This window comes from Carassius carassius, chromosome 17 (genome assembly GCF_963082965.1).
Source record: "Carassius carassius chromosome 17, fCarCar2.1, whole genome shotgun sequence".
In the NCBI taxonomy this organism is placed as follows: domain Eukaryota; kingdom Metazoa; phylum Chordata; class Actinopteri; order Cypriniformes; family Cyprinidae; genus Carassius; species Carassius carassius.
This window is the reverse complement of record NC_081771.1, coordinates 23,363,996-23,391,131: the sequence shown is the minus strand read 5'-3', so window position 1 is coordinate 23,391,131 and position 27,136 is coordinate 23,363,996. Positions and strand designations below refer to the sequence as shown.

Here is a 27,136-nt window from a genome sequence, read left to right as displayed (position 1 = left end):
GATCCACCATCTGGTCTGGATACGTACTTGATCCGGGTGACTGCAGTGACCCTCTGATCTGGATACAGACTGGATCTGGTGACTACGGTGACCTCGGAATAAGAGAGAAACAGACTAATATTAGCGTAGATGCCATTCTTCTAATGATGTAGCAAGTACATCGGGTGGTATGGGAAGTGTTCCAAGTTCCGGTTTACCTAATTAATGCAGCCTAAAAATCCTTTAATGGATTTGGATATTAAAAGCATATTAGTATGTTATGTGTAAGCCAGGTTTAAGAGATGGGTTTTTAATCTAGATTTAAACTGCAAGAGTGTGTCTGCCTCCCGAACAATGTTAGGTAGGTTATTCCAGAGTTTAGGCGCCAAATAGGAAAAGGATCTGCCGCCCGCAGTTAATTTTGATATTCTAGGTATTATCAAATTGCCTGAGCTTTGAGAACGTAGCGGACATAGAGGATTATAATGTAAAAGGAGCTCATTCAAATACTGAGGTGCTAAACCATTCAGGGCTTTATAAGTAATAAGCAATATTTTAAAATCTATACGATGTTTGATAGGGAGCCAGTGCAGTGTTGACAGGACCGTGCTAATATGGTCATACTTCCTGGTTCTAGTAAGAACTCTTGCTGCTGCATTTTGGACTAGCTGTAGTTTCTTTACTAAACGTGCAGAACACCACCCAATAAAGCATTACAATAATCTAACCTTGAGGTCATAAATGCATGGATTAACATTCATGCATTTGACATTGAGAGCATAGGCCGTAATTTAGATATAAATTTGAGATGGAAAAATGCAGTTTTACACAGAGAAATGTGGCTTTCTAAGGAAAGATTGTGTTCAAATAGCACACCTAGGTTCCTAACTGATGACGAAGAATTGACAGAGCAGCCATCAAGTCTTAGACAGTGTTCTAGGTTATTACATGCAGAGTTTTTAGGTCCTTTAGTGAAAGTGAAAGTGAAAGTGAAGTGACATTCAGCCAAGTATGGTGACCCATACTCGGAATTTGTGCTCTGCATTTAACCCATCCGAAGTGCACACACACAGAGTAGTGAACACACACACACACTGTGAGCACACACCCGGAGCAGTGGGCAGCCATTTATGCTGTGGCGCCCGGGGAGCAGTTGGGGGTTCGATGCCTTGCTCAAGGGCACCTAAGTCATGGTATTGAAGGTGGAGAGAGAACTGTACATGCACTCCCCCCACCCACAATTCCTGCCGGCCCGGGACTCGAACCCACAACCTTTCGATTGGGAGTCCGACTCTCTAACCATTAGGCCACGACTTCCCCAATAATTAACACCTCTGTTTTTTTCAGAATTTAGCAGTAAGAAATTACTCGTCATCCAGTTTTTTATATCGACTATGCATTCCATTAGTTTTTCAAATTGGTGTGTTTCACCGGGCCGCGAAGAAATATAGAGCTGAGTATCATCAGCATAACAGTGAAAGCTAACACCATGTTTCCTGATGACATCTCCCAAGGGTAACATATAAAGCGTGAAGGGTAGCGGCCCCAGTACTGAGCCTTGAGGTACTCCATACTGCACTTGTGATCGATATGATACATCTTCATTCACTGCTACGAACTGATGGCGGTCATATAAGTACGATTTAAACCATGCTAATGCACTTCCATTAATGCCAACAAAGTGTTCAAGTCTATGCAAAAGAATGTTGTGGTCGATTGAGTCAAACGCAGCACTAAGATCCAATAAAACTAATAGAGAGATACAACCACGATCAGATGATAAGAGCAGGTCATTTGTAACTCTACGGAGAGCAGTCTCAGTACTATGATACGGTCTAAATCCTTACTGGAAATCCTCACATATACCATTTTTCTCTAAGAAGGAATATAATTGTGAGGATACCACCTTGTCTAGTATCTTGGACAAAAAAGGGAGATTCGAGATTGGTCTATAATTAACTAGTTCTTTGGGGTCAAGTTGTGGTTTTTTGATGAGAGGCTTAATAACAGCCAAATTGAAGGTTTTGGGGACATATCCTAATGACAATGAGTAATTAATAATAGTCAGAAGAGGATCTTTGACTTCTGGAATCACCTCTTTTAGGAGCTTAGATGGTATAGGGTCTAAAAAACATGTTGTTGGTTTAGATGATTTAACAAGTTTATACAATTCTTCCTCTCCTATAGTAAAGAATGAGTGGAACTGTTCCTCAGGGGGTCTATAGTGCACTGTCTGATGCGATACTGTAGCTGACAGCTGAATGGTTACAATTTTATCTCTAACAGTATCGATTTTAGAAATAAAGTAGTTCATTAAGTCATTACTGCTGTGATGTTGGGAAATGTCAACACTTGTTGAGGCTTTATTTTTCGTTAATTTAGCCACTGTGTTGAATAAACACCTGGGGTTATGTTTGTTTTCTTCTAAAAGACCAGATACCCTGTATCCAGGGTAATTCATTTATTTATTTATTTGTTTGTTTGTTTGTGTATTTATTTGTTTGTTTGTTTGTATATGTGTGTGTGTGTGTGTGTGTGTGTGTGTGTGTGTGTCTGTGTGTGTGTTAGTTTTATAGGGTGACCATATGAGCCATTTACCCAGGACGCGTCCTTGCCAGGGTTTCTATATTGCCTAGAACATCCAAAGTAGTTTGACCAATAACATGCAGGTATGGTACATAATCAACCGATCATGGCATGTGAGAAGGTGAGATCTACAGAGAACGATCAAAGCAATGCAAATACACGTACATGTTAGGAGTTTGTTCATTCAATTCATTCATTCAACTTGAAGCGTCCTTGCTCACCAATCATTGTATGACACCAAAGTACCAACAGAGTGTTTTTAATGCATAAGGAGCCACCTGCTCTGCTCTCTATAGCTCTTATGAATGTCTCATGAGCCTTATGAATGGCTCATATGGTCACCCTAAGTTTTACAGACATTTTAGTGAAGCATCCATGCTTTTGTCAGTTTTAGTTTTAGGCCACAAAATATTTTATTTCACACATTTTCTGGAATTCAGAATACAGTATACAGTGATAGTAATATGTTAACATAATATGGGACACAAGCAGGACAGAGACCATCTCTTGTCTAATGTCTTAATGTCTTCTCCTGGTGTTCCAACGTAACAGACACTTGTAAAAGGGCAGAACTGCTAATTTTATCTTCTGCCTGTGCAAGACATTAAGGCTATATTTGATATTGTGCAGTCAGAGAAAACTAAATTTAACAGCACATGTGAAATGTAATATTTGAATAAACTTGACATGCCTTACCAAATTCAAATTCAAACAGAAATGGGTGGTAAATAGGAAAATAGGATGACCAGATTGCAAAACAGAATACAAAGCTGTTATGTGGCTTTAAATTTACGGTCTCATGTACTGTACCTCTCTCTCATTCGGCATGATTCCAAACGTTTCCATGGTTGCAATGTAACTTTTAATTGCTATTATTTCTTTTGTTAGCAACACCTTGTACCAAACATCTTTTTTACTTGCTTTTTGAGTAATAATTATTGAATTTATTTATTTTGCTTGTGACTGACTAACTAATTAAAATTTGGTCGATTAAGCCTCTTCTCATCAACTGGGTCTGCCCCTTAACTATTTTGATGACACAACCTATAAAAACAACTTGCAGGAATCATGACATAGTCCCCCCTCAAAGCAGTGGCTTCCAGACATTCCAAAGGACAATTTCAGGAGGGATGTGTAGTCGAGGTGGACCAGGGGGAGGGATGGAGGGCCAGGACATGTAGTGGAGGGTGACTTAGAGGTGGAACAGGGAGCCAGGGTGGGGCTGGTGACCAGGGCAGAGCGAGAGACCAAGACAGAGCAGTAATCCAGGGTAGAGTCAGAGGAGTTGGTGACCAAGGTGAAGCCAGAGACCAGGGGTAGCTGGTAGAGAAGATGGGACCAAATGCCCCCACAGTGGAGCAGAAGACCATCAGAGCAGATGGGACAGGACAGAAGACCTTCAGATGACCACCAGGGTGGAGCTGATGGAACTGGGGACAACCAAGGGAGAACTGACAGAACTGAGGACCACCAAAGTGGAGTAGCGAAAACTGAAGTACTCTTCAGCAGAGCAGACAGAGCAGATGACCACCATGGAAACGCTGAAAACCACCACAGTGGATAAGTCATGACAGGACAGACTGAGTGTTCAGAGACAGCCTCTTTGGCCATGGCAGGACTAGCAGAGTGTTCAAGGACAGATGTGGCTTCTTTGGGAGAATCTGGAGTGGACAATTCTTAATTTTGTAGTTATGTTATGTATCTTTTCCCTCCATGTCATGTGCAGGGCTACTGTAGGAGGCACTTAGATATAGCCAAGGTGAATTTTTTATTTTATATATTTTTTTCAATTCTGGATCAGTAGCTTTCAATTAAATGTTTGTAAACATTCTTGCTGTGGTGTAAACAAACAACCTTTACAAACAAATTCAAAATTTATCATGAATGCTACTAGCAAGGGTGTTTGTGTGTTAGTGTGTGATGTACCATCAAAAGAGTGAAATTTCAGCCGTCAATAGATGAGCCACTCCTGACCATAATCAGGTGTCGAGGACGTAATCATAGCACTTTGAGCTCTGCAACTCTAGAAATATACCTAATGCAAAGAATAATTCCTGTGATGTTAGTGTTAGACTTGTTGTTAGACTTCTTTTGTAGGCTCTTTTAAGATTTAAGAAGAATTTTCTTTACATTTTAAAATATGTATTAAAAAAATCTATTAGGATGTTAAATTGAAGTTTAAGGTAAGATTTTTTTTTCCTCTCTCACTACAACTCCTGTTTTCTACAGTTTGTGCCCTCTGCTGCTGATGTGAAAGATGAGTTTGTGTGGCAGAAAGGCACTGACACTCCTTAGCAGTGTGTTTGCTGTGTGTAGTCTGGGGCTGCTGGGTATTGCTGTCAGCACTGACTACTGGCTGTACCTGGAGGAGGGGGTCATCCTGCCTCTCAATCAGAGCACTGAAATCCGTATGTCTCTCCATTCAGGGCTCTGGAGGGTCTGTTTTCTTGCAGGTGAGTGAGTGTCTGCATGTCAATATATGCACTTTTTGTGAGCACCTTAGTTTATATATGCAACCTTGGTTCCCTGAATAGGGAGGAAAGAGATGCTGCAGTAGCTGATGTTATGGGAACACCCCCAGGTATGAAAATTGTCTGAAGACTGTATAAAACATGCCAATTTATTAGCTGTGGTGCTGATGCTAAGAAGAAAGCAGTAACCAAGTAGCATGGCCAGATATCCAGCATCTCGTTCACTACTCAGGGAACCACTGTGACAAACATTATGTAACCAAGACGTTCCTGTGAACCTCACAAACCCCACTTCACCAATACATTAGAGGATGTTAAGGCCATCAACAGAACCACCGTAAGAGTCAGAAACCTCTAAGGTGTTGACCCCAGAGGTTAAAACAAAACCAGTGGGCCCTTATAAGATCACAGATAGGTAGTGTTTCTATAATGAATAGAAACATGATGATCCATCTTGTCTCATGCATAAAACATGAGACAAGTGAATGCACACCCAAACAAACATTCCAAACCAACATGTGCTCTTCAAACTCTTCTGCAGTGTGTGTGTGTGTGTGTGTGTTTCATTCATACTTGAAGCCTAAGGGCGCTCTCCCACAGAAAGTCTTACCAGGAAACTCCTAATATGGACAAAAGCATCCAGCTATCTATGAAAAAAAAAAAAAAAAAACTCCAGCATGTGATAAATAAAGTATATGAACAATGCAGTACTAATTGACATAGCATTTATTACCGTATAGAAACTATTCTGCCTTATTATGTGATAAAAAAGTATTTGTAGTATATAGACAAATCATTATTATTTGTTATTGTTTAGCAGTTATAGATTTCTAAGCCAATTAAAAGCTAGAAATTACAGAAACATTTAAGTTGCCTGTAGTATTCACTACCAGTCAGAAGTTTTTGAACAGTAAGATTGTTAATGTTTTTAAAGAAGTCTCTTCTGTTCACCAAGCCTGCATTTGATCCAAAGTACAGCAAATCAGTGAATTTTTTTAAAATAACTGTTTTCTATTTGAATATATTTCAAAATTTAATTTATTGAGATTTCAAAGCCAAATTTTTTGCATCATTACTCCAGTCACACGGTCCTTCAGAAATAATTCTGATATTCTGATTTGCTGCTAAAAAAAACAACCCTCTTATTATGATAATGTTGAAAACAGCTGAGTATAAATTTTTCAGGTTTCTTTGATTAATAGACAGTTCAGAAGAACAGCATTGATCTCCAATAGAAATCTCTTGTAAAATTATGTCTTTAACATCACTTTTGATCAATTTAAAGAATCCTTGCTAAAGAAAAGTATTAATTTCTATCATTTAGTTAACAAAAAATATATAAACTGACTTAAAAAATTATACTGACTAAGCTTTTGAATGATATAGTGTATAATGTTGCAAAAGCTTTTTATTGCACATAAATGCTTATCTGTGGATCCTTCTAGTCATCAGAGAATACTGAAAAAAATTACTCATCTGTTTTAAATATTGATAATCAGCAAATCAGCATATTAAGAATGATTTCTGATTAATGTGAGAATGAAGACTGGAGTAATGATGCTGAAAATACACCTTTGATCACAGGAATACATTACATTTAAAATATATTCAAATAGAAAACAAAATATAAAAATATTTCACAATATTACTGCTTTTGCTATACTTTGGATCAAATAAAGACAGACTTGGTGAGCAGAAGAGACTTCTTTCAAAACATTAAAAATCTTACTGTTAAAAAACTGTTGACTAGTATATAGATTACAGAAATGTTAAATCGTAATGTTATATATATATATATATATATATATATATATATATATATATATATATGTGTGTGTGTGTGTGTGTGTGTGTGTGTGTGTCTGTGTGTGTGTGTGTGTGTGTGTGTGTGTGTGTGTGTGTGTGTGTGTGTGTGTGTGTGTGTGTGTGTGTGTGTGTGTGTGTGTGATTTCTGTCCCCCTCACTTCTGAAAAGATGGCTACATCATTAGACTTAGGGTGCAGACTCCAATCTGTGGACCTCAGGCCATTCCTCGAGAGGAAATCCACTCTCAGATTTTTCAGTTCTGGAATCTACACCACTTTAAGAGACATAAACTTGTCCTGAGGTGAAAGAAGAATGTGTCGCACCATATTCAGATGGGGTGTGAACTACCTGCTTCTTTGCAGATTTAGGTAGGAAACTACCATTATGTTGTCTGTCCTGATGACAACATTGCATTTTTAAAGTATTTAAGGGAAAAACAGCCAGAAACATAGCCAGCATCTCTAGGCAATGTATGTGCTATGATGGATGCCAATCCTTTCAGACTCCATAGACTGGGCGACCTCCATAGACCACTCCCCAATCTACCGGGAGGCATTTATCATAATTGCTTTGTGACAGCAGACATATCGTCAAGCCCAGACCTTGCAACCCTTATGAAAAAGAAATATATTTCAAGTTAATTTTATTAAGTATACCGAAGTAAAGTTCAAGTATATAAGTATATAAGTATAGTAGTCAAGTATATAAGTATAGTAAGTATACAAATATCAGTGTACTAGTAGTATACTTATAAGTGAACTATTTCAATACTCATTAGAACTAAATTGGCCCACTTTGTAGTACATAAAAGTATACTTTAAGGATACCTGAACTTATAGGTATACTGATAGTTTACTAATTAAATACCTGTAGCATTTTAGTACACTTTGAGGTAAAGTCTCAGTAAACTACAAGTTTAGTAGTTTTATACTACAAGTATTTTCGTAAGTTTTCAAGTTAACGTTACATCATACTTTAAAGGTGCAGTGTGTACATTTTAGGGGCATCTAGCAGTGAGGTTGCGAATTGCAACCAATGGCTCAGTTCCCTGCTAACACCTCCCTTTAGAGAAACTACGGTGGCTGACACAGGTTAAGATGTCGTTGGTGAAGACAGCAGAAAGCAATGAGATTTCTTTACAAAGGTAAATCAAGGAATGATATTTACTTAATTATACAATAAATCAATGGTATTGCGAATGTTAATGTACTTGTTCATCATTGTGTCAGTGTTTTATTCGCAAGAACAACAAAGTGACGAAACAATTAGGGCTACTGTAGAAACATGTGGCGATTTCCATGTAAGAGGACCTGCGGTGTATGTAGATAGAAATTGCTCAGTCTAAGGTAATAAAAACATAACTTCATTAAGAAAGGTCTTTATACACCTCTAAAACCATAGTTATGTATATTATATTGCATATCTGTAAATAGATTGTTGTAAATATTACACATGGCACCTTTAAGTATACTACTATGTCCTTATTTATTCATTTGTATATATTTTGTTCAGTGAATATCTGAACATACAAAACATCAAAAGAAAGAACAGGATATCTGCTTGTAAATAAAAACATTTTATTCTAGCTTCATGCATTCTTTTTTATTCACTTGAATGTGGGTAAGTTTCATAAGTAAAAAATAAAGAAATAAACAACATTTTAAACAAAAAGCTGAGAAAAGACTATTCAGAATGATAATCAAAATGTAGTCGATCAACACCCCAAAGCTTGACAGTCATTATTACCTCTTCATGGGTCAATATTGTATTCCATAATGTTACACGTTGTATGCTGTTTTATGTCTAATGATGGTGTTTGATTATATGTGGAAGCATCGCTTTTTCGTAAATGAAATGAGAATAGACTCTCAACACTGACATGCTAACTTCACAGACTGTGCTAAAATCAGCCAGTCTTTAAGGTAGTTTGGCACACAGACGCTCCAGAGTCTCAGCGGGGACAGAGCAGCAACCATGCACTTTATAAATATGCAAGGCGCTATGGCTATGGAAATACTTTAAATTAGTATGCCTTGACACCAAAAGCAAGCCTGGGAAATTTCCCGTGTCTCTGAAAAATCTGAATGTGGAAAGAAGCACACTTAATATCTATTGTGACAAACCAGCTAAAGTGAGAATGAGAACATGATATTTGGGGTTAGTGGTGGTGCAAATGCTAATATATCTCTTAAAGCCAACGTCCCGCTAGATAAATTTAAACAACATGATTGGGGAAAGGGTTATTCACCTCCCACAGTTGTTGATGTAATATCTTGATTTTGAGAGCAACATCTGCCAGGCTAAAAATTGATTCCTCTGTACAATCTTTAGGCTAAAACCCAGTCCTTTCATTAACAAATCTTTCAACACTGTACAGTCTTGCATAGAAGATTCTGTGCCTTTTCCTGTTTCACCCTGTATTGCACTTACCTCACAAATAGTATACTTGAATGTTGTATAACTTAAGTAATGGGACTTTGTACATATAAATGCAACAAATGATTTCAGTTCCTCTTCCATTTAGAGACAACAGCTCCAGCAACAGTGTTACCAGATGGTAAATCAGGTATCTTCCCTTCTCTTACCTCTCTTTTTCTCTCTTTCCTAACATTTTAATTTTTTAAATGTTTTTTTTTTTTTTTCTGAAAGACATTTTTACTTTAATTCAGTAAGGACAATAAATTCATCAAAATGGTCAGTAAAGACATTTGAAATGTGACAGAAGATTTATATTCTGAATAAGTGCTTGATTGATGTTTTTGAAAAAAAAAACATAGTAATGATTTGATATTAGATCATAGATAATGATATTTTTGACGGATCATGTGACACTCATGACTGGAGTGATGAAAATTCATAAAACAATATATTAAAATACCAAAACATATATTTTACTTTTTAACAATATTTCACAATATTACATTTTTCACTGCTTTTTTTTTAATCAAATTAAATGCAGCCTTGGTGACAATTAGATACTTATTTAAAAAAAATATTATTACAATTTTACAAATCCATAACTTTCGAACGGTAATGTATTTAATTGATATAATTATTATTGCAGACACAGTGAATAATATGTTTGTCATTCTTAAAATCACTTAATTCTGTTCATTAGAACTTGCAAAACATACATTGTGAGAGTTATTCTTAATGGATTATATAACAGCATTTTGCACCGGGGTCACATGCATATAGGTCCAAATGGTTCTAGACAAGTATACGTTATTGAGTGGCCTTGTTACTAAAAACCTGCAAAGTAAAACGTTTGACATACAAACCTTTGCACTCAGCAGTGTAGCTGACATAATGATTGTGGTCCACTGGTTAAAAAACTTGTCAACAAACTGTGTGTAAATTTAGTCTAAAGCATATTAAAAGAAATCCATTGAACATGTCAGGTAAACTATAGCTAATCTTGCAACATAGTTTAGTTAGTTAAGAACAAGCTCATTCTTCATTCAATCTTATTCTTTCCATTGGTCAATATTTGAAAGTGTATAATCTGGTGACATGAATTTATCTTTATTTACAATGCGTTTGATAATTTCATCCTGTATTTTATTGTAATTTATGCTGTCATGGTAGCATTTTTCAGCTTTTTATTTTATTTTTGTCAAGGAGAGGAGAATGGTCGCTGCTTTACAATAGAGTATGTGATGCCAATAAATGTTCAATTGACGTCAGAATCCACAGCCAGTGTTCTGAGTGAGTGAGTCTCCTAAATTTTATGTAAAGATGCATCTTTTGAACTAAAAAATGCATCTTTTTAAATGTTGTTTAGTCACTGGGCACTACATCACTAACAAAAATAACTGATTCTACAATAGTTGATTTAAAAAATAATAAAATAAAAATAAAACTTGGAACAACCTCCAACCAAACAAACTACCTTAACAACTGAGCACAAGTGTAACCCATAGAAGACCCAAATGTAGATGAAAATGGTGAAAAAAATATTTCACCTTTTAAATGTTGTTGTAGGAGGAGGCCTCTAATACAGAAATTTTGTTTTAGTTTTTTTACATTTTAGTCAGTTTTTAGTTAAATGTTGTAATATTACTCTTTGAATAGCATAATTTCAGTTATTTTACACACTGAACAAATGTAGAGAACATCTAAAGGTTCATTTGCTGGGTGAAATGCTTCTGTAACCCCATTGCAATAGTCTATATACTGTATGTATACACACTAATAATCACACAATAATGATAAAATGTAATATTTTTATGGGAGAAAAAAACCCAAAAACGTTTATTATAATGTTTATTATACCCATTTAACCCAACGTGGCAAAATTACAACACTAACATAACAAGCTCAAAATCTAAAATGATCAATGCGTTCAACATTACCTTACATTTACAAGATCTACACACATTAATAATCACAGAAAAAAATATTCTAAGCATTTTTGCTTACTTCAATGTAGATTTATCAAATCCAACAAGATAATGTGCTTCAAGGGAAGTTTGCAGGTTTATGGCCAGGTAAATAGGCCAATTTTTTTTTTCTTTCAAATCTAGCATCCAATAGCATTGCAAGGCTAAATAATAGGACCCATTAGTTGTGTAAATGTGGTCTTACAGGAAAAAAAAACACATGAGCAGCTTTATTTTAGTAAAACTATAAAATGTCTTGGTTACGTATGGTAAACCTCGTTCCCTGAAGGAGGGAACGGAGGCGTCACATTGATGACCGACAAAATTGGGATTTCGCTTCGATAGACCAATCTACTTTGAGTCTAAACTAAACCAGCCAATGCACATTGGCATGCAATTATTGCATCCAGCTGCCACTGATCACAGCGTGAGTATAATAAGGCAGCAGGTACAATGCATACCTGGTTTTCGCTTCAGAGCCGAACCGGTGACCCGGCAACTCAGCAGTGGTACAGCAACCGTGGTGACGGGACGTGATGTCTCCGTTCCCTCCTTCAGGGAACGAGGGTTACCATATGTAACCGAGACGTTCCCTTTCAGTCGGTCATTCTTGACGTCACATCAATGACCGACGAAATTGGGATCCCTACCAAAGCTCCATGGGTGCTGCCCCTTCCAGTGCCCTGTGCGAGCCGCCTCCACCCCTATTAGGTGTAGGCCGGGGCTCGGAACAAGTAGTTCCACTCACCATTGTCAAAGCACTACCTCACTAGGTGAGATTGGACAACACTTGGAAAATGTACCCGTTCTGCCTGGAACAGGGATGCTGCGGAAGCCCCATCCTTCCCGAAGGAGTTTTCGGGAGCAAATACACATATAGCATCCATTTAAGTGTATATGGAGAAATTTGAAGTGATTAAAACCCTCTTGGAAAGAGGGTACCACATACAAGTACCGCTTAGGTCTCAATATGGAACCCAGCCTTCCATGGTTCTCAAGGATTCATCATGAAGGCCTGGCGCCGGACATTCCGACGGTTCCAGCTGCCTAGGGTGATGGAGGATCTTAACAGGGTCTACAGTACGGACAATCTGGAGCAGTTTAAGCAAGCCGACACTAACCGGGGCCTCTCAGTGCCACTACCCATTTGAGGTGAGAACACAGGAGGATACTGGCTCTACACGAAGGCTATAGAACCTAGCAAACATGTTAGGGGTCGTCCAGCCCACAGCTCTACAAATATCTGTCAGTCAGGCACCACGAGCCAGCACACAAGAGGATGCAACACTTCCAGTTGAATGAGCTCGCAAAATGATTGGGCAGGGCACACCCTGTGCCTGATAAGCCAGGGTTATGGCATCCACAATCCAGTGGGCAATCCTCTGCTTAGAGACAGCATTCCCCTTCTGCCGGACTCCGTAACAGACAAAGAGCTGGTCTGAGGTCCTGAAGCTTTGTGTCCAGTCTATGTAGCATCTCAATGCTCAGATAGGACAGAGCAAAGCAAGGGCTGGGTCTGCCTCCTCCAGGGGCAACGCTTGCAGGTTCACCACTTGGTCTTTGAAAGGTGTAGTGGGAAACGAAGCCGGAGTTTACCTGGGAGACAGCTGGCCCAAACTCTAGGCATGAATCGTCGACCGAAAATGCATGCAGGTCCCCTACCCTCTTAATGGAGGCCAGTGCAAGCAGGAGCAGAGTTTTCAATGAAAGGAACATTAGCTCAACTGAATGCAAAGGCTCAAATGGATCCTGCTGTAGTGATTTAAGCACTAGAGTCAGGTCCCAAGAGGGTACAGAGGGGGGCCGGGAAGGATTTAACCTCCTGGCCCCTTTAAGGAACCTGATGATGAGGTCATGCTTCCCTAAAGACTTCCCATTCACGGGGTCATGGTACGCAGAAATAGCGGCAACCTGAGGGTGGAGGGAGACAGCCTTCGCTCAAGCCCTTGCTGCAGAAAGGAAAGCACAATCGGTCATCTTCGGGGGTCCTCTCAGCGAGAAGAATCCCACTCAATGAACAGGTTCCACTTCAAGGCATAAGCGTGTCTCGTAGACGGTGCTCTTGCCGAAGTGATGGTGTCAACTACCTCCTGGGGTAGGTCTCCTAGAACCTCTGCGTCCTGGTCTGGATGCGGGTGCCAAACGGTGCCTCGTGTCTGAGTCAGTAGATCCTTCCTCAGAGGAATCGGCCAAGGAGGGGCTGTCACGAGGAGCACTAGTTCAGGGAACCAGGTCCAAGTGGGCCAATACGGCACCGCTAGCAAAACTTGCTCCCCATCCTCCCGGACTTTGTACAGTGTCTGTGCAAGAAGGCTCACTGGGGGAAACGCATATTTGAGTAGGCCCTGCGGCCAGCTGTGTGCCATTGCATCCGTGCCGAGTGTTCCCTCGGTCAGGGAGTAGAACAGCTGGCTGTGAGAGGTCTCTGGAGAAGCAAACAGGTCTACCTGAGAGGCTCCGAACCATCTTCAAATCAGCTGGACCATCAGGGGATGGAGTCGCCATTCTCCTGGGAGCATAGCTCAAGACAGCTCATCGGCTGTATGGTTGAGCAGGCCCGGAATGTGAACAGCACGAAGTGACCTCAGAACCTTCTGACTCCAAAGGAGGAGGTGGCGGGTGAGTTGCGACATGCAATGGGAGCGTAGAACTCCTTGTCGATTGATGTACACCACGGTCACTGTGTTGTTTGTTTGGACCAGCACGTGCTTGCCTCGTAAGTGACCTTTGAGACAGTTCAAGGCAAGGCACACTGCTAAAAACTCTAGGCGATTGATTTGCCAATGCAGCTGCGGGCCCGTCCAAACCCCTGAGACTGCATGCCCGATGGGGGAGGCATCCGTGCAAACCACAGCATAACTGGAGATCTGTTCTAGGGGCACCCCTGCCCGGAGGAATGTAAGATATGACCACGGGTTGAGGGCTTGGTGACAGGCCGGTGTAACTTGGAACCGGTGAGTGCCGCGCTTCCACGCCCACACCTCGGGACTCGGCCATGAAGCCAGTGCTGGAAAATCTCATATGCAACAGGCAGAGCAGTATAAGTGCCGCCGCGGCCACCATGTGCCCAAGGAGCCTCTGAAAGAGTTTCAGCGGGACCGCTGTCCTGCCCTTGAATGTATACAAGCAGGCTAGCACCGACCGTGCACATTCCTCTTTGAGGTGTGCTGTCTGTTCGACCGAATCCAACTCCATACTGAGAAAAGAGATCCTCTGCATCATTGAGAGTTTGCTCTTTTCCCAGTTGACCCGAAAGCCCAACAGGCTGATGTGCCAGAGCACCAAGTCTCTTTGCTCGCACAACTGATCCCAAGATTGTGCTAGAATCCACCAATCATCTAGATAGTTGAGAATGCGAACACGCTTCTCTCTGAGGGGAAAAAGAGCCGCCTCCGCAACTTTCGTGAAGACACAGGGAGACAGGGACAGCCTGAAGGGCAGGACCTTGTACTGATATGCCCGTCCTTCGAACGCAAACCGCAGAAAAGGTCTGTGGCACGGAAGGAACGATACATGAAAGTACTCGTCCTTCAGGTCGATCGCTGCAAACCAATCTTGGGGACGAATGCACCCGAAGATGCGTTTCTGCGTCAACATCTTGAACAGTAGCCGATAAAGGGCCTGATTCAAAACTCGCAGACCCAAGATCAGTCATAACCCACTGCCTTTCTAGGATACAGTGAAGTAAGGGCTGTAAAACCCCATCCTCATATCAGCTGGAGGGACCGGCTCTATCGCGTCCTTCACCAGTAGGACTGCCATCTCTTCCCGTAGAACAGGGGCATCAGCTGCTTTCAATGTAGTGAAGCGGATACCACTGAACTTGGGTGGATGCCGGGCGAACTGAATCGCATAGCCGAGGCTGATGGTCCGTAGAAGCCAGGGAGATGGGCTGGGTAATTGCACGCCCATGTGCATTGGCTCATTTAGTTTAAACTTGAAGTAGATTGGTCTATGGAAGCGATATCCCAATTTCGGCAGTCATCGACGTGACGTTGAGAGTGACCGACTGAAAGGGAACTGATGTTGTAATATTACAAAAGTGGGCCTTACAGGGTTTAAGGGCAATGGAGTGGTTACAATATTAATTTAATTTAGACAGATATAAGTATGTGGACAGACATATAAACATTTATTTATTTGTTTGTTTGTTTGTTTTCCATGAACCCATTTTGCATTTTATTTGTATTGTAGTTCTTGATTTGCATTTGTATGTCATTGCCGTTGTGTCAGAGGTCTCTAAATGGTAATGATTTTCTAAATGATTTTTAGTTTTTTCTGTAAGAATTTATATCCAGTAATACCTCATGTTTGTCTAGTCAGTTAATCAGCAGCATTTAGACCTTTACATGAATGTCTGCTACATTAATGATGAGAAATGTAGAAGTATCAGGTATCCATTATAAGTAATAATGTATTTTGGCTTGTTCACAGAAATGATTCGTTCTGCTACTCCATTCCCGCTGGTTAGTCTATTCTTTATGTTCATTGGCTTTGTGCTAAGTAATATTGGACACATCTGCCCTCAACGCACTATTCTGGCTTTCATCTCTGGAATATTTTTTATCCTGTCAGGTGGGTGTTTGTTTAAAGCAGTGTTCATTATATATATATATAGCCAGGAAAAATTAATCATGTCATGCTGCTAAACTAAAGTATACTTCTTTATAAGTTTCAGAGTAAAAACAATTTCTAATGACTGAAAAGATTAAGAACTGTTCATGTCTGGAAGACTAAGTGTCTAAAAGAAAGAAAGAAGTTTTTAGCTCTTAAAGTCACAGTTCTCTCAAAGGTCAAATCTTTTTCTCCCCAGTATGTATGCAGTGAGATTAGTCTCAATAATAATTCATTAGCCCAATTTACAAGCATGAAACCTAATTCACATGCATGAAAAATATATATTTTGTGCATGTGAATTTGTTTATATATATGTATATATATACTCCACTATTATTAGCACTCTTGGTAAATATGAGCAAAGGCGGTTGTCAAAATAAATCTGCATTGTTTATCCTTTTGATCTTTCATTCAAAAAATTTCACAAAATTCTAACCTTTCATTGAACTAAAACAATGGAAAGTGGAGGGGAAAATCTCAATGTGAAATAAATGTTTTTCTCCAATGCATGATGGCCACAATTATTGGCAACCCAAGAAATTCGTATTAATAAAATATCTCCGAAGTATATTCCCATTCCCATTATTTATTTTTTGTAATTAGCACACCATGGTGACTAGGAGCATAAAATTGTTCAGCCATGACTTACTGTTCCACAGAATTATAAATATGAGGAACACAAAGGCCAAATACCACATCCATCACACGGAGTAAAATCAAAGAAAATAGTTATGATTTGCAGAACAGGATTGTTGAGCTTCACAAAATAGAAAGTGGCTGTAAGAAAAGATCTAAAGCATTGAAAATCCCCATTTCCACCATCAGGGCAATAATTAAGGGGTTCCAATCAACTAAAGATTTTACAAATCTTCCTGGAAGAGGACATGTGTCTATATTGTCCTAATGCACAATAAGGAAGAGAGTTTGAGTGGCTAAAGTCTTTCCAAGGATCACAGCTGGAGAATTGCTGAGATTAGTTGAGACTTGGGGTCAGAAAGCCTAAAACAAATTATCAAAGAGCCCCTACATCACAACATGTTGTTCACTAATTAATTGCCTTTGATTATGAACGCGATACTGCACAGTTTGTCAGTGATCTACGGTTCTGTGTATTAAATGCTGCTCCATCTGAAAGCACGTGATGGAGTTTAACCTACTTTGTTGTGTATTTTCAACAGTTTCAATATGAAATATAACTTCATTCAGTTATAAAATTCAGTTAAATTCAGTTTTTGTAATAAATCTTTGAAAATCAAAATCTGGATTTGAATTTTTTATTTTATTATAACCTGAAGATGCTATGTAAAGAATATGGTACAGAAAACAGTTGTTTTCATATTGCCAATTTCTTTGTAAAGAAAACACATTTTCTAAATAGTGTTTGTGATTTAGGTTTCCAGCATGTAAATTGGGCTTCGCAGGTGTGTATTGTGTCGTTTGTGTGAATTGTTATTGAGAATAATTTAGCTCCATAAACTTCACTACAACTCTTCCCCTCTTTATTTTTCTTTGGCTCATTTTCTCTTCATTTCTGATACAGGTCTGTCCTTGGTGGTGGGTCTGGTCTTGTATATATCCAGTATTAATGATGAGATGCTAAACAGAACAAAAACGAATGAAGCTTATTTCAGTTATGCATATGGCTGGTCTTTTGCTTTTGCTGCAGTCTCCTTCCTGCTTACTGAGGTAACACTTCCACTTATCTTTGTATATTTGTGTAAATATTAAAGACAGTGGGTCTCATTCAGTAGCTGTGTGAAAAATCTGTGTACATACATTTTATAATGCTTAATTTTACCAATACGTTTGAACTAAAAATTATTCTAAATTAAATTAAAGAACCAGTGGCCAGCTCCCCTGAGTGCTTTGGCACAAAAGAGTATTTCTCTGCCATGATCCAGTGTTCATCTCGACAATCAGGGTGGTGCTACATCCGGTGGACTCAGAGGTGATTTAAGGATCATGGTGATGGCTTCCCCATAGGGAGTTTGTCACCCCTCAAGCACTCCGCAGCCAGTGGAGTGGCTGGAGGCATATGCTGGCTCCTCTACACTGTGGAGGTAGCCGGCCGTTTCCTTCGGTTCACCCCCTTGGTGAACTTCGGGGTACATGGGCATTCCCTCGGTGGAACAGTCTGTGGCCATGCAACTGTGTTCAACAGCCGCTTCGACTTTGCTGGGTGACCCGTGTCTCCCCTCACGGGCCTGTAGATATTCGTCAGGTTTAACTGGCAGGGCTTACAGAGCTTGTGGGGAGACGGCTTCTGTCCTTCATGCCATGGCATTACTGCAGGTCCATCAGGCCAAAGCCCTGAGAGACCTGCATGAGGATGGCCATGACCTAATGGTTCTGTATGAACTGGGTACTGCGACGGATCTTGCATTTTTAGTGACAAAGATGACTGCACAATCTTGCAATGTCCATGCTAGTGGCCCAGGAGTGCCATCTCTGGCTGTGTCTGGCCGACATGAAGAAGCATGATAGGTGTAGTTACTGAATGCTCCCGTGTCACAGACCGGCCTTTTCGGCGACACTGTCGAGAGCTTTGCCCAGCATTTATTGGTGGCACAAAAGCAGACTGAGGCATTCAAACACATCCTTTGCCAGAAGAAACCTGCTGCTTTCCACCGGGGCTGCAGCCCCTCAGCCTGCTCGTCGCCATGGGTGCCCCACTGCGGATGCCTCCGCTCCCAAACAGCACCAGCAGCCTTCCACCAGGCAGTGTCTTGGAGCTAGTCACAGGCAGGATGCCCAGTCCGTCCATGCCACCGCCAAACCTGACGGTAAGCGCAAGTGCAAGAGGCCCCTGGGATAAGCAACTTAAAAATGGAGAAGACTGCACGTTGGAAAATGGTGACTGCACCACTCCCTCCCCCAAAGGAGGGCCAGATGGAGAATCTTTTGTTTCATTTTTGTTCTGCCATTGGCATTTTAATATCCACATCCGTTAAAGTATTTTTAGGCTGCATTAATTAGGTAAACCGGAACTGGGAACACTTCCCATAACACCCGATGTACTTGCTACATCATTAGAAGAATGGCATCTATGCTAACATTAGTTTGTTTCTCTCTTATTCCGAGGTCACAGTAGCCACCAGATCCAGTCTGTATCCAGATCAGAGGGTCACTGCAGTGACCCGGATCCAGTACGTATCCAGACCAGATGGTGGATCAGCACCTAGAAAGGACCTCTACATCCCTGAAAAACAGCGGAGACCAGGACAACTAGAGCCCCAGATACAGATCCCCTGTAAAGACCTTGTCTCAGATGACCACCAGGACAAAGACCACAGGAAACAGATGATTCTTCTGCACAATCTGACTTTGCTGCAGCCTGGAACTGAACTGCTGGTTTCATCTGATCAGAGGAGAACTGGCCCCCCAACTGAGCCTGGTTTCTCCCAAGGCTTTTTCTCCATTCTGTCTATGATGGAGTTTCGGTTTCTTGCTGCTGTCGCCTCACTTCACTTATGGGTCACTTCATCTACAGCAATATCATTGACTTGATTGCAAATAAATGCACAGACACTATTTAAACTGAACAGAGATGACATCACTGAATTCAATGATGGACTGCCTTTAACTGTCATTTTGCATTATTGACACACTCTGTTTTCCTAATGAATGTTGTTCAGTTGCTTTGACGCAATGTATTTTGTTTAAAGCGCTATATAAATAAAGGTGACTTGACTTGACTTGACCATCCATCCCCAAGATTGGTTGGCAGTGATCGACCTGAAAGACATGTACTTTCATGTTTTGATTCTCCCATGGCACAGGTCATTCCAGCGTTTCACATTCGAGGGTCAGGCATATCAGTACATATATGGTCCTGCCCTTCAGGCACCTCAGCCAGTTGGGTCTTCAGGTCCACTGGAAAAAAAGAGCAACCTTGTGCCAACGCAGAGGATCTCTTTTCTCTGCATGGAGTTGGATTCATTCAGCACGCCTCACCCAGGAACTTACTCAGTCAGTGCTGAACTGCCATAAGACTTTATCAGGCAGGACGTCATTTCCACTGAAAATCTTTTAGAGGCTCCTGGGGCATATGGCTGCAGCAGTAATTCTGATCAGTTTGCCCCATATGAGACCGCCTCAGCACTGGCTCCATGTCCAAGTCCCGAGGTGGGCATAACGATGCGGTAGTCACCAGGTTCAGATTACACCGGCCTGCCGCAGAACCTTTAGCCAGTGGTCAGATCCCTCATTTCTCCGGGCAGGGGTGCCCCTGAAAAAGATTTCCAGGCATTATGTGGTATTCACAGATGCCTCGGCCACGTACAATGGGCATGCAGTGTCAGGGTTTTGGATGGGTCCCCAACTGCATTGGCATATCATTTGCCTTGAGTTGCTAGTAGTATACCTTGCCCCTGAGTTGCCTCAGAGGCTGCATACTGGGCAGGAACATTCTGGTATGCACAGACAACATTGCATATGTCAACCGGCAAGGCAGTTTGCTCCTGTCACATGTTGCAACTGACACGCTACATCCTCCTGTGGACTCAGAAGTATCTGAGGTCCCTTCATGCCATCCACATCCTGGGTGTGTTCAATCAGGCTGCCGACAAACTGTCTTGAGCAGCTCTTCCAGGAGACTCCACCCCAGGTGGATCAGCTGATCTGGAGACAGTACCTGTTTGCATCTCTAGAAACGACACATTGCCAGTGGTTCCACTCCCTAACAGAGGCAATGCTTGGCACGGACGCACTGGCACACAGCTGGCCCCAGGGCCTGCGCAAATATGCGTTCCCCCAAGTGAGCCTGCTCACACAGACACTGTACAAGACCAGGGAGGACAAGGAGCAGGTCTTGTTTGTGGCTCCATATTGGGCCAACAGGACCTGATTCCCGGAACTCATGGTCCTCACAACAGCCCCTCCCTGGGCGATTCCTCTGAGGAAGGATCTGCTTTCAAAGAGTCAGGGCACCCTTTGGCACCTATGTCCAGACCTGTGGAGACTTGTGTGAAGGACATGTGTGTTCCCTGGACGGTGTGTATCCACACTACAGGCCTATGCACTGATGTGGCACCTGTTCGTTGAATGGTGTTCCCCCCACCGGTAGGACCCACAGAGATGTTCAGTCAGAGCCGTGCTTTCCTTCTTGCAGCAAGGATTGGAGCGCAAGGTGTGTCCTGCCTGCTCAGGCTGCGTGCTCATGCCCCTAGGGGTGTCGTATCATCCTGGGTGCTGGCTCATGGTGCCTCGCTAGCAGACAATTGTAGAGTTGTGGGCTGGGCGTCTTCTAACACGATCGCTAGATTCTATAGCCTGCGTGTTGAACCAGTTTCCTCCTGTGTTCTCACCTTAAATGGGTTGTGGCACTAAGAGGCCCCTGTTCAGAGTCAGTAGTTCTCCAGAGAGTCCCCTGACTGGGGAGTCCGCCAGGACTCCGGCAGCCAGATGTGGCAGAGTGTCAGGCCCCAGGCCTTTCAGCCAATGAATTCCTGAAATCTGGTGTGAGGCTAGTGCCCATATGAGTAACCCAGTTGGGATCCCATATGTGTATTTCCATGGTACAGCTAATAAGGCCGTGTTTGCCCTGGCAGACCACATTATGCAGTCTCTAAATGATGCAGCCATGAGCAATCTCAGAGACTTCCTCAAGGGTTCCTTCACGTGAGTAAATGTCACTTAACACCCTCTGGGAGGAGGTGACTCCACAGTGTGTCCTCTTCCAAGTGGAAGGGCACGCTTTCCCAGGGTTATCATAGTCCTACTGTTGGGTTGCGAGGAACAACTGTAGTCAACCTTCTCTGTGTAGAGCCCGCTCATATTGTCTGCCTTATAGTAGGCCTACACAGGGCAATGGAGGGGTCAGCACCTGTGATGCGTTGGTAGGGATCCCAATTCATCAGTCATCACTGACATGAAGTCAAGGAAGGTGGCAATAGAGATGTTATGTCCCGTCGCCACATTTGCTGTACCACCGCTGAGCTGCCAGGTCACCGGCTCGGCTTCTCAGCGAAAGCATAAATTAATGCGGTGCCCCTGCTGCCTCTTAACCTCACACTGTGATCAGTGGCAGCTGGGTGCAATAATTGCATGCCAGTGTGGATTTGCTTGTCTCATTACACTTGAAGTGTATTGGTCTCTCTGGCTAGATCCCAATTAGTTGGTCATCACCAAACGTGACGTCTCCGTTCCCTCATTCAGGAGACGTTTTTCCAGTATCTCCAGTTGCCAAACAGGTCATTCCTGGTATTCAGTGCCTTTTGTGTCCCCAGTGAAGATCATATTGAATATGATTTTAAAATAAATAAATAAATAAATAAATAAAAACTTTATAGTATTTTAATCCACCAAATAATCTCAAATTTATGTATTCCATTTTCACGATAAAACACATACTAATATTGATTTCATTTTTGTTTTCAAAAAAACATTATTAAAAACCAAACTCAGAACTGCAGTCCAACTAATGTTTTGCTATCTTCATGCTGTCAGCCATAATCTGATTTTTGTATTTCATTGGAATCTGATCTAAATGATTGACTGTCCATATTGTGTATTGTAACTGTTCAGATCTGATTTGTGTTCCAATTTTATTTTGGAAAATTGATTACAGATTACAAGTTATTCTGTTAAAATGTAATAAGTAGTGTAACTATTTGAGTTACTTTATTAATGTAACTGATTTGATTACCTTTTGATTATTTTTCTACATTTTTTAATGTTTTCAACTGTTAATCAAATGTGTAAACCAGGCTAAAATAATCTTACAATAATACTCAAAACTGATTACTGTCAGACTTTCAAAATCCTTCATCACTTGAATTAAGATTATAATATTTTGAGTTTAAAGAGCAGCTGCCACAAAATGAGACTTATTTTCGGATCATTCTGAGGTTAGATACAGATTTTAAATCATAACAAGATATAGTTTAATAGCTATGATACTGTTTTTTTAGTCATACATGTAGTATGTTGATTATATTATTATCTGCTCACTATCCTTTACTCAACACTTGCTTGATCTCCAAGCTGTTTTTCATAAGATGCTGGCTTAACATTTAAACTGTGAAGAAAAAATAATAATGATAACATTCAACAAGTAACATTCATGAAACACGTCATCAATGACAAAGTACATTGGTTGTTTCCAGTAAAGTGGAAGCCATTTGTGCTGAAAAAACACAAGGAAGTCCAGCATTTCCTTGAGTTAGCAGTGCAATACCACCAGTTTGTTCCCTGTTTTTTTAGGTTCCCTGATAAGTCCAAGCTTTTTAGTGCATGCCCCAATGCCAACAGGCATTTAAGCATCTGAAAATGTATTTAATGTTCCACTCATCCTGGGACATCCAAATTTAGAACATCACTTCATTGTGTGTACAAATGCCAGTGGGGCTGGTGAATAAAAGAAGACTGGGCACTGTGGAGGTAATAGCTTATGCAAGTACAATCTTAATTAATCAGAGTCAAACTATTCTGTAATCGGAAGGAATGTTTAGCCAGTATTTGTTTATTCTTTTGAAATTAAACAACTTTTTTATTTATCTATGTATCTGTTTATTTAAAGTATTTATTTTCACTTCAAATTTCTCTGCACATGTTGGTGAGTACGAGGAAAGCCCTAGATGGTTTGGGATTGCTTAATGCAAATAATTTACCATTAGAGCATTCTGTCTTAGAATAATATGAATGAATTTATTCTTGTGACGAGTGGGGCGGGGCCGAGGGACATGGGAGCGAGGCCGGTGGAGTGATTGGAGATGAGCTACACCTGTTCGACCCACCGGTCTCGAGGCCCACGGAGGAGATGGAAGGATATAAAACTGGAGCGACGACAGTGAAGGATGAGAGAGGACCAGGCCTGGGATTTTAGTTGTGTTTTGGTTTTATTTTGCGCGCATCAGTCGTCCGTGAGTGGCTGATGCGCTGCTTTGTGTTTATTTTGATCATTAAAGTTTTCTGTTGACTGTGCACCGGTTCCCGCCTCCTTCTTCCGGATGAATACAAAGGTTTATTATCGTTACAGTGGTGCCGAAGCCCGGGAGAAGGAGGGACGCGCTGCTGAAGATCCCTCGCCGCTGTGGTGAATCCGCGGTGCCAACGAGCAGGCGAGGAGTGTGCCGCCATGGATGCTCGAGGCGGTGGGCTGAAGCGAGTTGCCGGGGACGGGCGAGCTCGCTACCGGCTGCCCACGATGTGGAGAGACGGCTGCCGTCCGTGAGGGAGCGGAGGAGTCGGCGCCGTTCGCCAGGTGGCCGGAGCCTGCTGCCATCCGCCGGAACGGGGAGGAGCAGGGAACGGGGGACTACTGCCGGCTGCCCAAAACCGGAGGAGCCGTCGCCGTCCACCGGGCGGCGGAGGAGTGTCGTGCCGTCCGCCGAGGGCCGTCCAGTGCCACCGCCAGGCACCGCGGAGGAGATCGCCCAGCTGGTGGAGGGCCGAGCAGCGGTGCGTCTGGGAAGCGGAATTTTTTTTTTTTTTCTCTCTCCCCTCTCTCGTCTCTGTCGCTCCTCCTTCCATCTCCTTTTCTCTCGCCTCGCCTGTCCTACCCCCAGGTTCCCGCAGGTCCCCGTGAGCGGTCCCCCCCGGAGGGAGGGGGGGAGTAGAGCGCAGTCTCGGGAGTACCCCCCGGCCTGCGAGGGGCGATGGGGGTATGTGACGAGTGGGGCGGGGCCGAGGGACATGGGAGCGAGGCCGGTGGAGTGATTGGAGATGAGCTACACCTGTTCGACCCACCGGTCTCGAGGCCCACGGAGGAGATGGAAGGATATAAAACTGGAGCGACGACAGTGAAGGACGAGAGAGGACCAGGCCTGGGATTTTAGTTGTGTTTTGGTTTTATTTTGCGCGCATCAGTCATCCGTGAGGGGCTGATGCGCTGCTTCGTGTTTATTTTGATCATTAAAGTTTTCTGTTGACTGTGCGCCGGTTCCCGCCTCCTTCTTCCGGATGAATACAAAGGTTTATTATCGTTACAATTCTGTAGCCAGGTGTTTAAATATGAATAAATATGTGTAAGCACCTGTTGTGAATATAGTCGAATTTTTTTGCTAAATACCTATGTATAAGTATGAAACATTCACACAGTTAATGGTGAATTAGACCCAGTATCCTAAACACCCAAAAATATATATAATATATATATATTCATTCATTTCATATTCTCTTCAATCTCTCTCTTTTTGTGCCACCACCAGGCAGCAGGCGTAATGTCTGTGTACCTTTTTATGAAGCGGTACAATGCAGAGGAGATGTACAGGCCACATCCAGGTTTCTACCAACCTCGCCTCAGCAACTGTTCTGATTACTCTGGTCAGATCCTGCATCCAGATGCCAGGTCTCGTGGACGCAGCCACTCAGACATCTCCAGTGTAGCATCCCTTCAAATGAATTCAAACTACCCTGCGCTCCTCAAGTGTCCTGATTATGATCAGATGTCCTCATCACCCTGTTGAGATTGCAAATAAACAATAGTGAAATCTGAGAATGAGATAGCTCTAGCTAGTTCTTAAAGATGCTATACTGGCATGGCTTTGGCACCTGAGATTGTGTTGTGTTTGAACAGAGGATAAATGTATGTCCTTGTCTTCGAGAGCCTTCAGTACTAATGCAGTGATTCTGAGTTTAATACATAAGTTGATGGTATCATTTTCTCTTTTATGTGTAGTTTACCACACTGATGTGTAGCTAATAGTATTTCTGCCTTTTTCTTAAAAGTATGATTTTTTTAGAGTAATTTTATTCAAAGAGTCAGTTGGTTTTTAATCAAAACTCCAGCTTTAATTGAAAACATATGTATGTTTTATAGAAAAATGGAGAACTAGAAATTATAGTATAAAATAAGTATTTAAATTATTATATTTATTCATCATGCTTAATAAAGCACATATTCAGTGAGAAGATACATGCTAATGTGACTCAATATTTGTTAATCAACATCTTGTTTCTGCCCTTATGCACTTTAAGAAAGTAACCATAACAGAATTTAAATATATTAATATTTTATATTATTGTTATGTGTTGTTGTGTCACAGGTGAGACTAGCTGTGGTCTTTTGATTAAGAGGCATTTTGTGTTTGATACAGATGTTAACATTAATCTAGGTTTAGTGTTTTCCTTTTTTGGCTAGTGCTTTACATTCTAATCTAATCAGATTTTTACAATAAAAAATTATGTTATTGTTGATTGTTTCACTGTTTATATATATGTTGTAGAAAAAAATAAACATGTAAGGAATATATGTATGTTTTATGACCAATTTCCCCACTGTATATAATACATAATATGTTTTGCTATGATTTGATACAAATGATGTAATTACAATTTCCACTCTTGATAAAATGTTAAAGCAGCAGCATTTGTTTGCCTTATACAGTAGTTGACCTATTGTACTCTTACAGGTTTCTGCATAAATTGTCATCTTGCAAATAACATCAATTGCTATTTGGATTTGTTTGATAATAAAAAGGCAGTCATAAATTAATCTGAAAATAAGAACATGATTTTCTACTCATGCACACTGAATAACTTTTTTATATATTTGGTTAGAAATATGTTAAATATGTATATGTTAAAGACTCTTTAACTTGATGTCACACTATATTATTGTGTAGCTACTGCAGTGAAAGTGTGTACAATGATAAATATATTTCATGATTTAAAAAAATGGTATCATGGTAAAACAAAATCACAAATCAAAATCATCTGATAAATGTTATTATGCTTTAACCTTAGATGGAAACAGGAATACCAGAAATTCACAGTACCCTAACTACACTACCCTAACATGCTCTTTTAAAAATGTAGAAGTGGTATGTACGGAATGGGAATTTTTTTTTTAGTTAGCTCATATAAAACACATAAAATGACAATTCTGTCATAATTTACATAAAACTGATTAACTCTTTTAAACTACATTGGATTTCATTGACTTTCATTGCGTGGGCAAAAACAGATAATTAAGACAATAGGTTTTTCATATTAAAGGAGTTCTGAACCAATAATTCTGCAGTACCGGATCACAATGAGTCAGTGCTGAGGCAAGAGGTTCTCAACCTCCTTGAGAAACATGCAATAGAAGTCGTCCCACTGAGTGAGCTAGAGAGAGAGGGGGTTCTACAGCTGCTAATTTGTTGTTCAAAAGAAGTCAGAAGTCACCTTTATTTATATAGCACTTTTATCAATACAGATTGCGTCAAAGCAACTGAACAGCATTAAATATTCATCATGCTTGATGAATATGTGTGTCACCAGCCTAGAATCAGCTGCAGGGTGGGATTTGCGCTGAACGCGGAGACTTCCGCCACTTAATATGTTCGTTTGGAAACACGAAAATGTACTTGT

At 41.1% G+C, this 27,136-nt stretch overlaps 1 protein-coding gene across 1 annotated transcript; it reads left to right on the top strand.

The window, feature by feature from the left end:
* Positions 1 to 4,770: 4,770 nt before the first annotated feature.
* On the top strand, positions 4,771 to 25,942 carry cacng5a (calcium channel, voltage-dependent, gamma subunit 5a). Its single transcript, XM_059570222.1, has 6 exons — positions 4,771 to 5,018; positions 9,367 to 9,408; positions 10,464 to 10,550; positions 15,659 to 15,799; positions 17,382 to 17,527; positions 24,991 to 25,942. The coding sequence occupies exons 1-6, from the start codon at positions 4,823 to 4,825 to the stop codon at positions 25,246 to 25,248; spliced, it is 870 nt and encodes a 289-aa protein (XP_059426205.1). The 5' UTR covers positions 4,771 to 4,822; the 3' UTR covers positions 25,249 to 25,942.
* Positions 25,943 to 27,136: the final 1,194 nt, after the last annotated feature.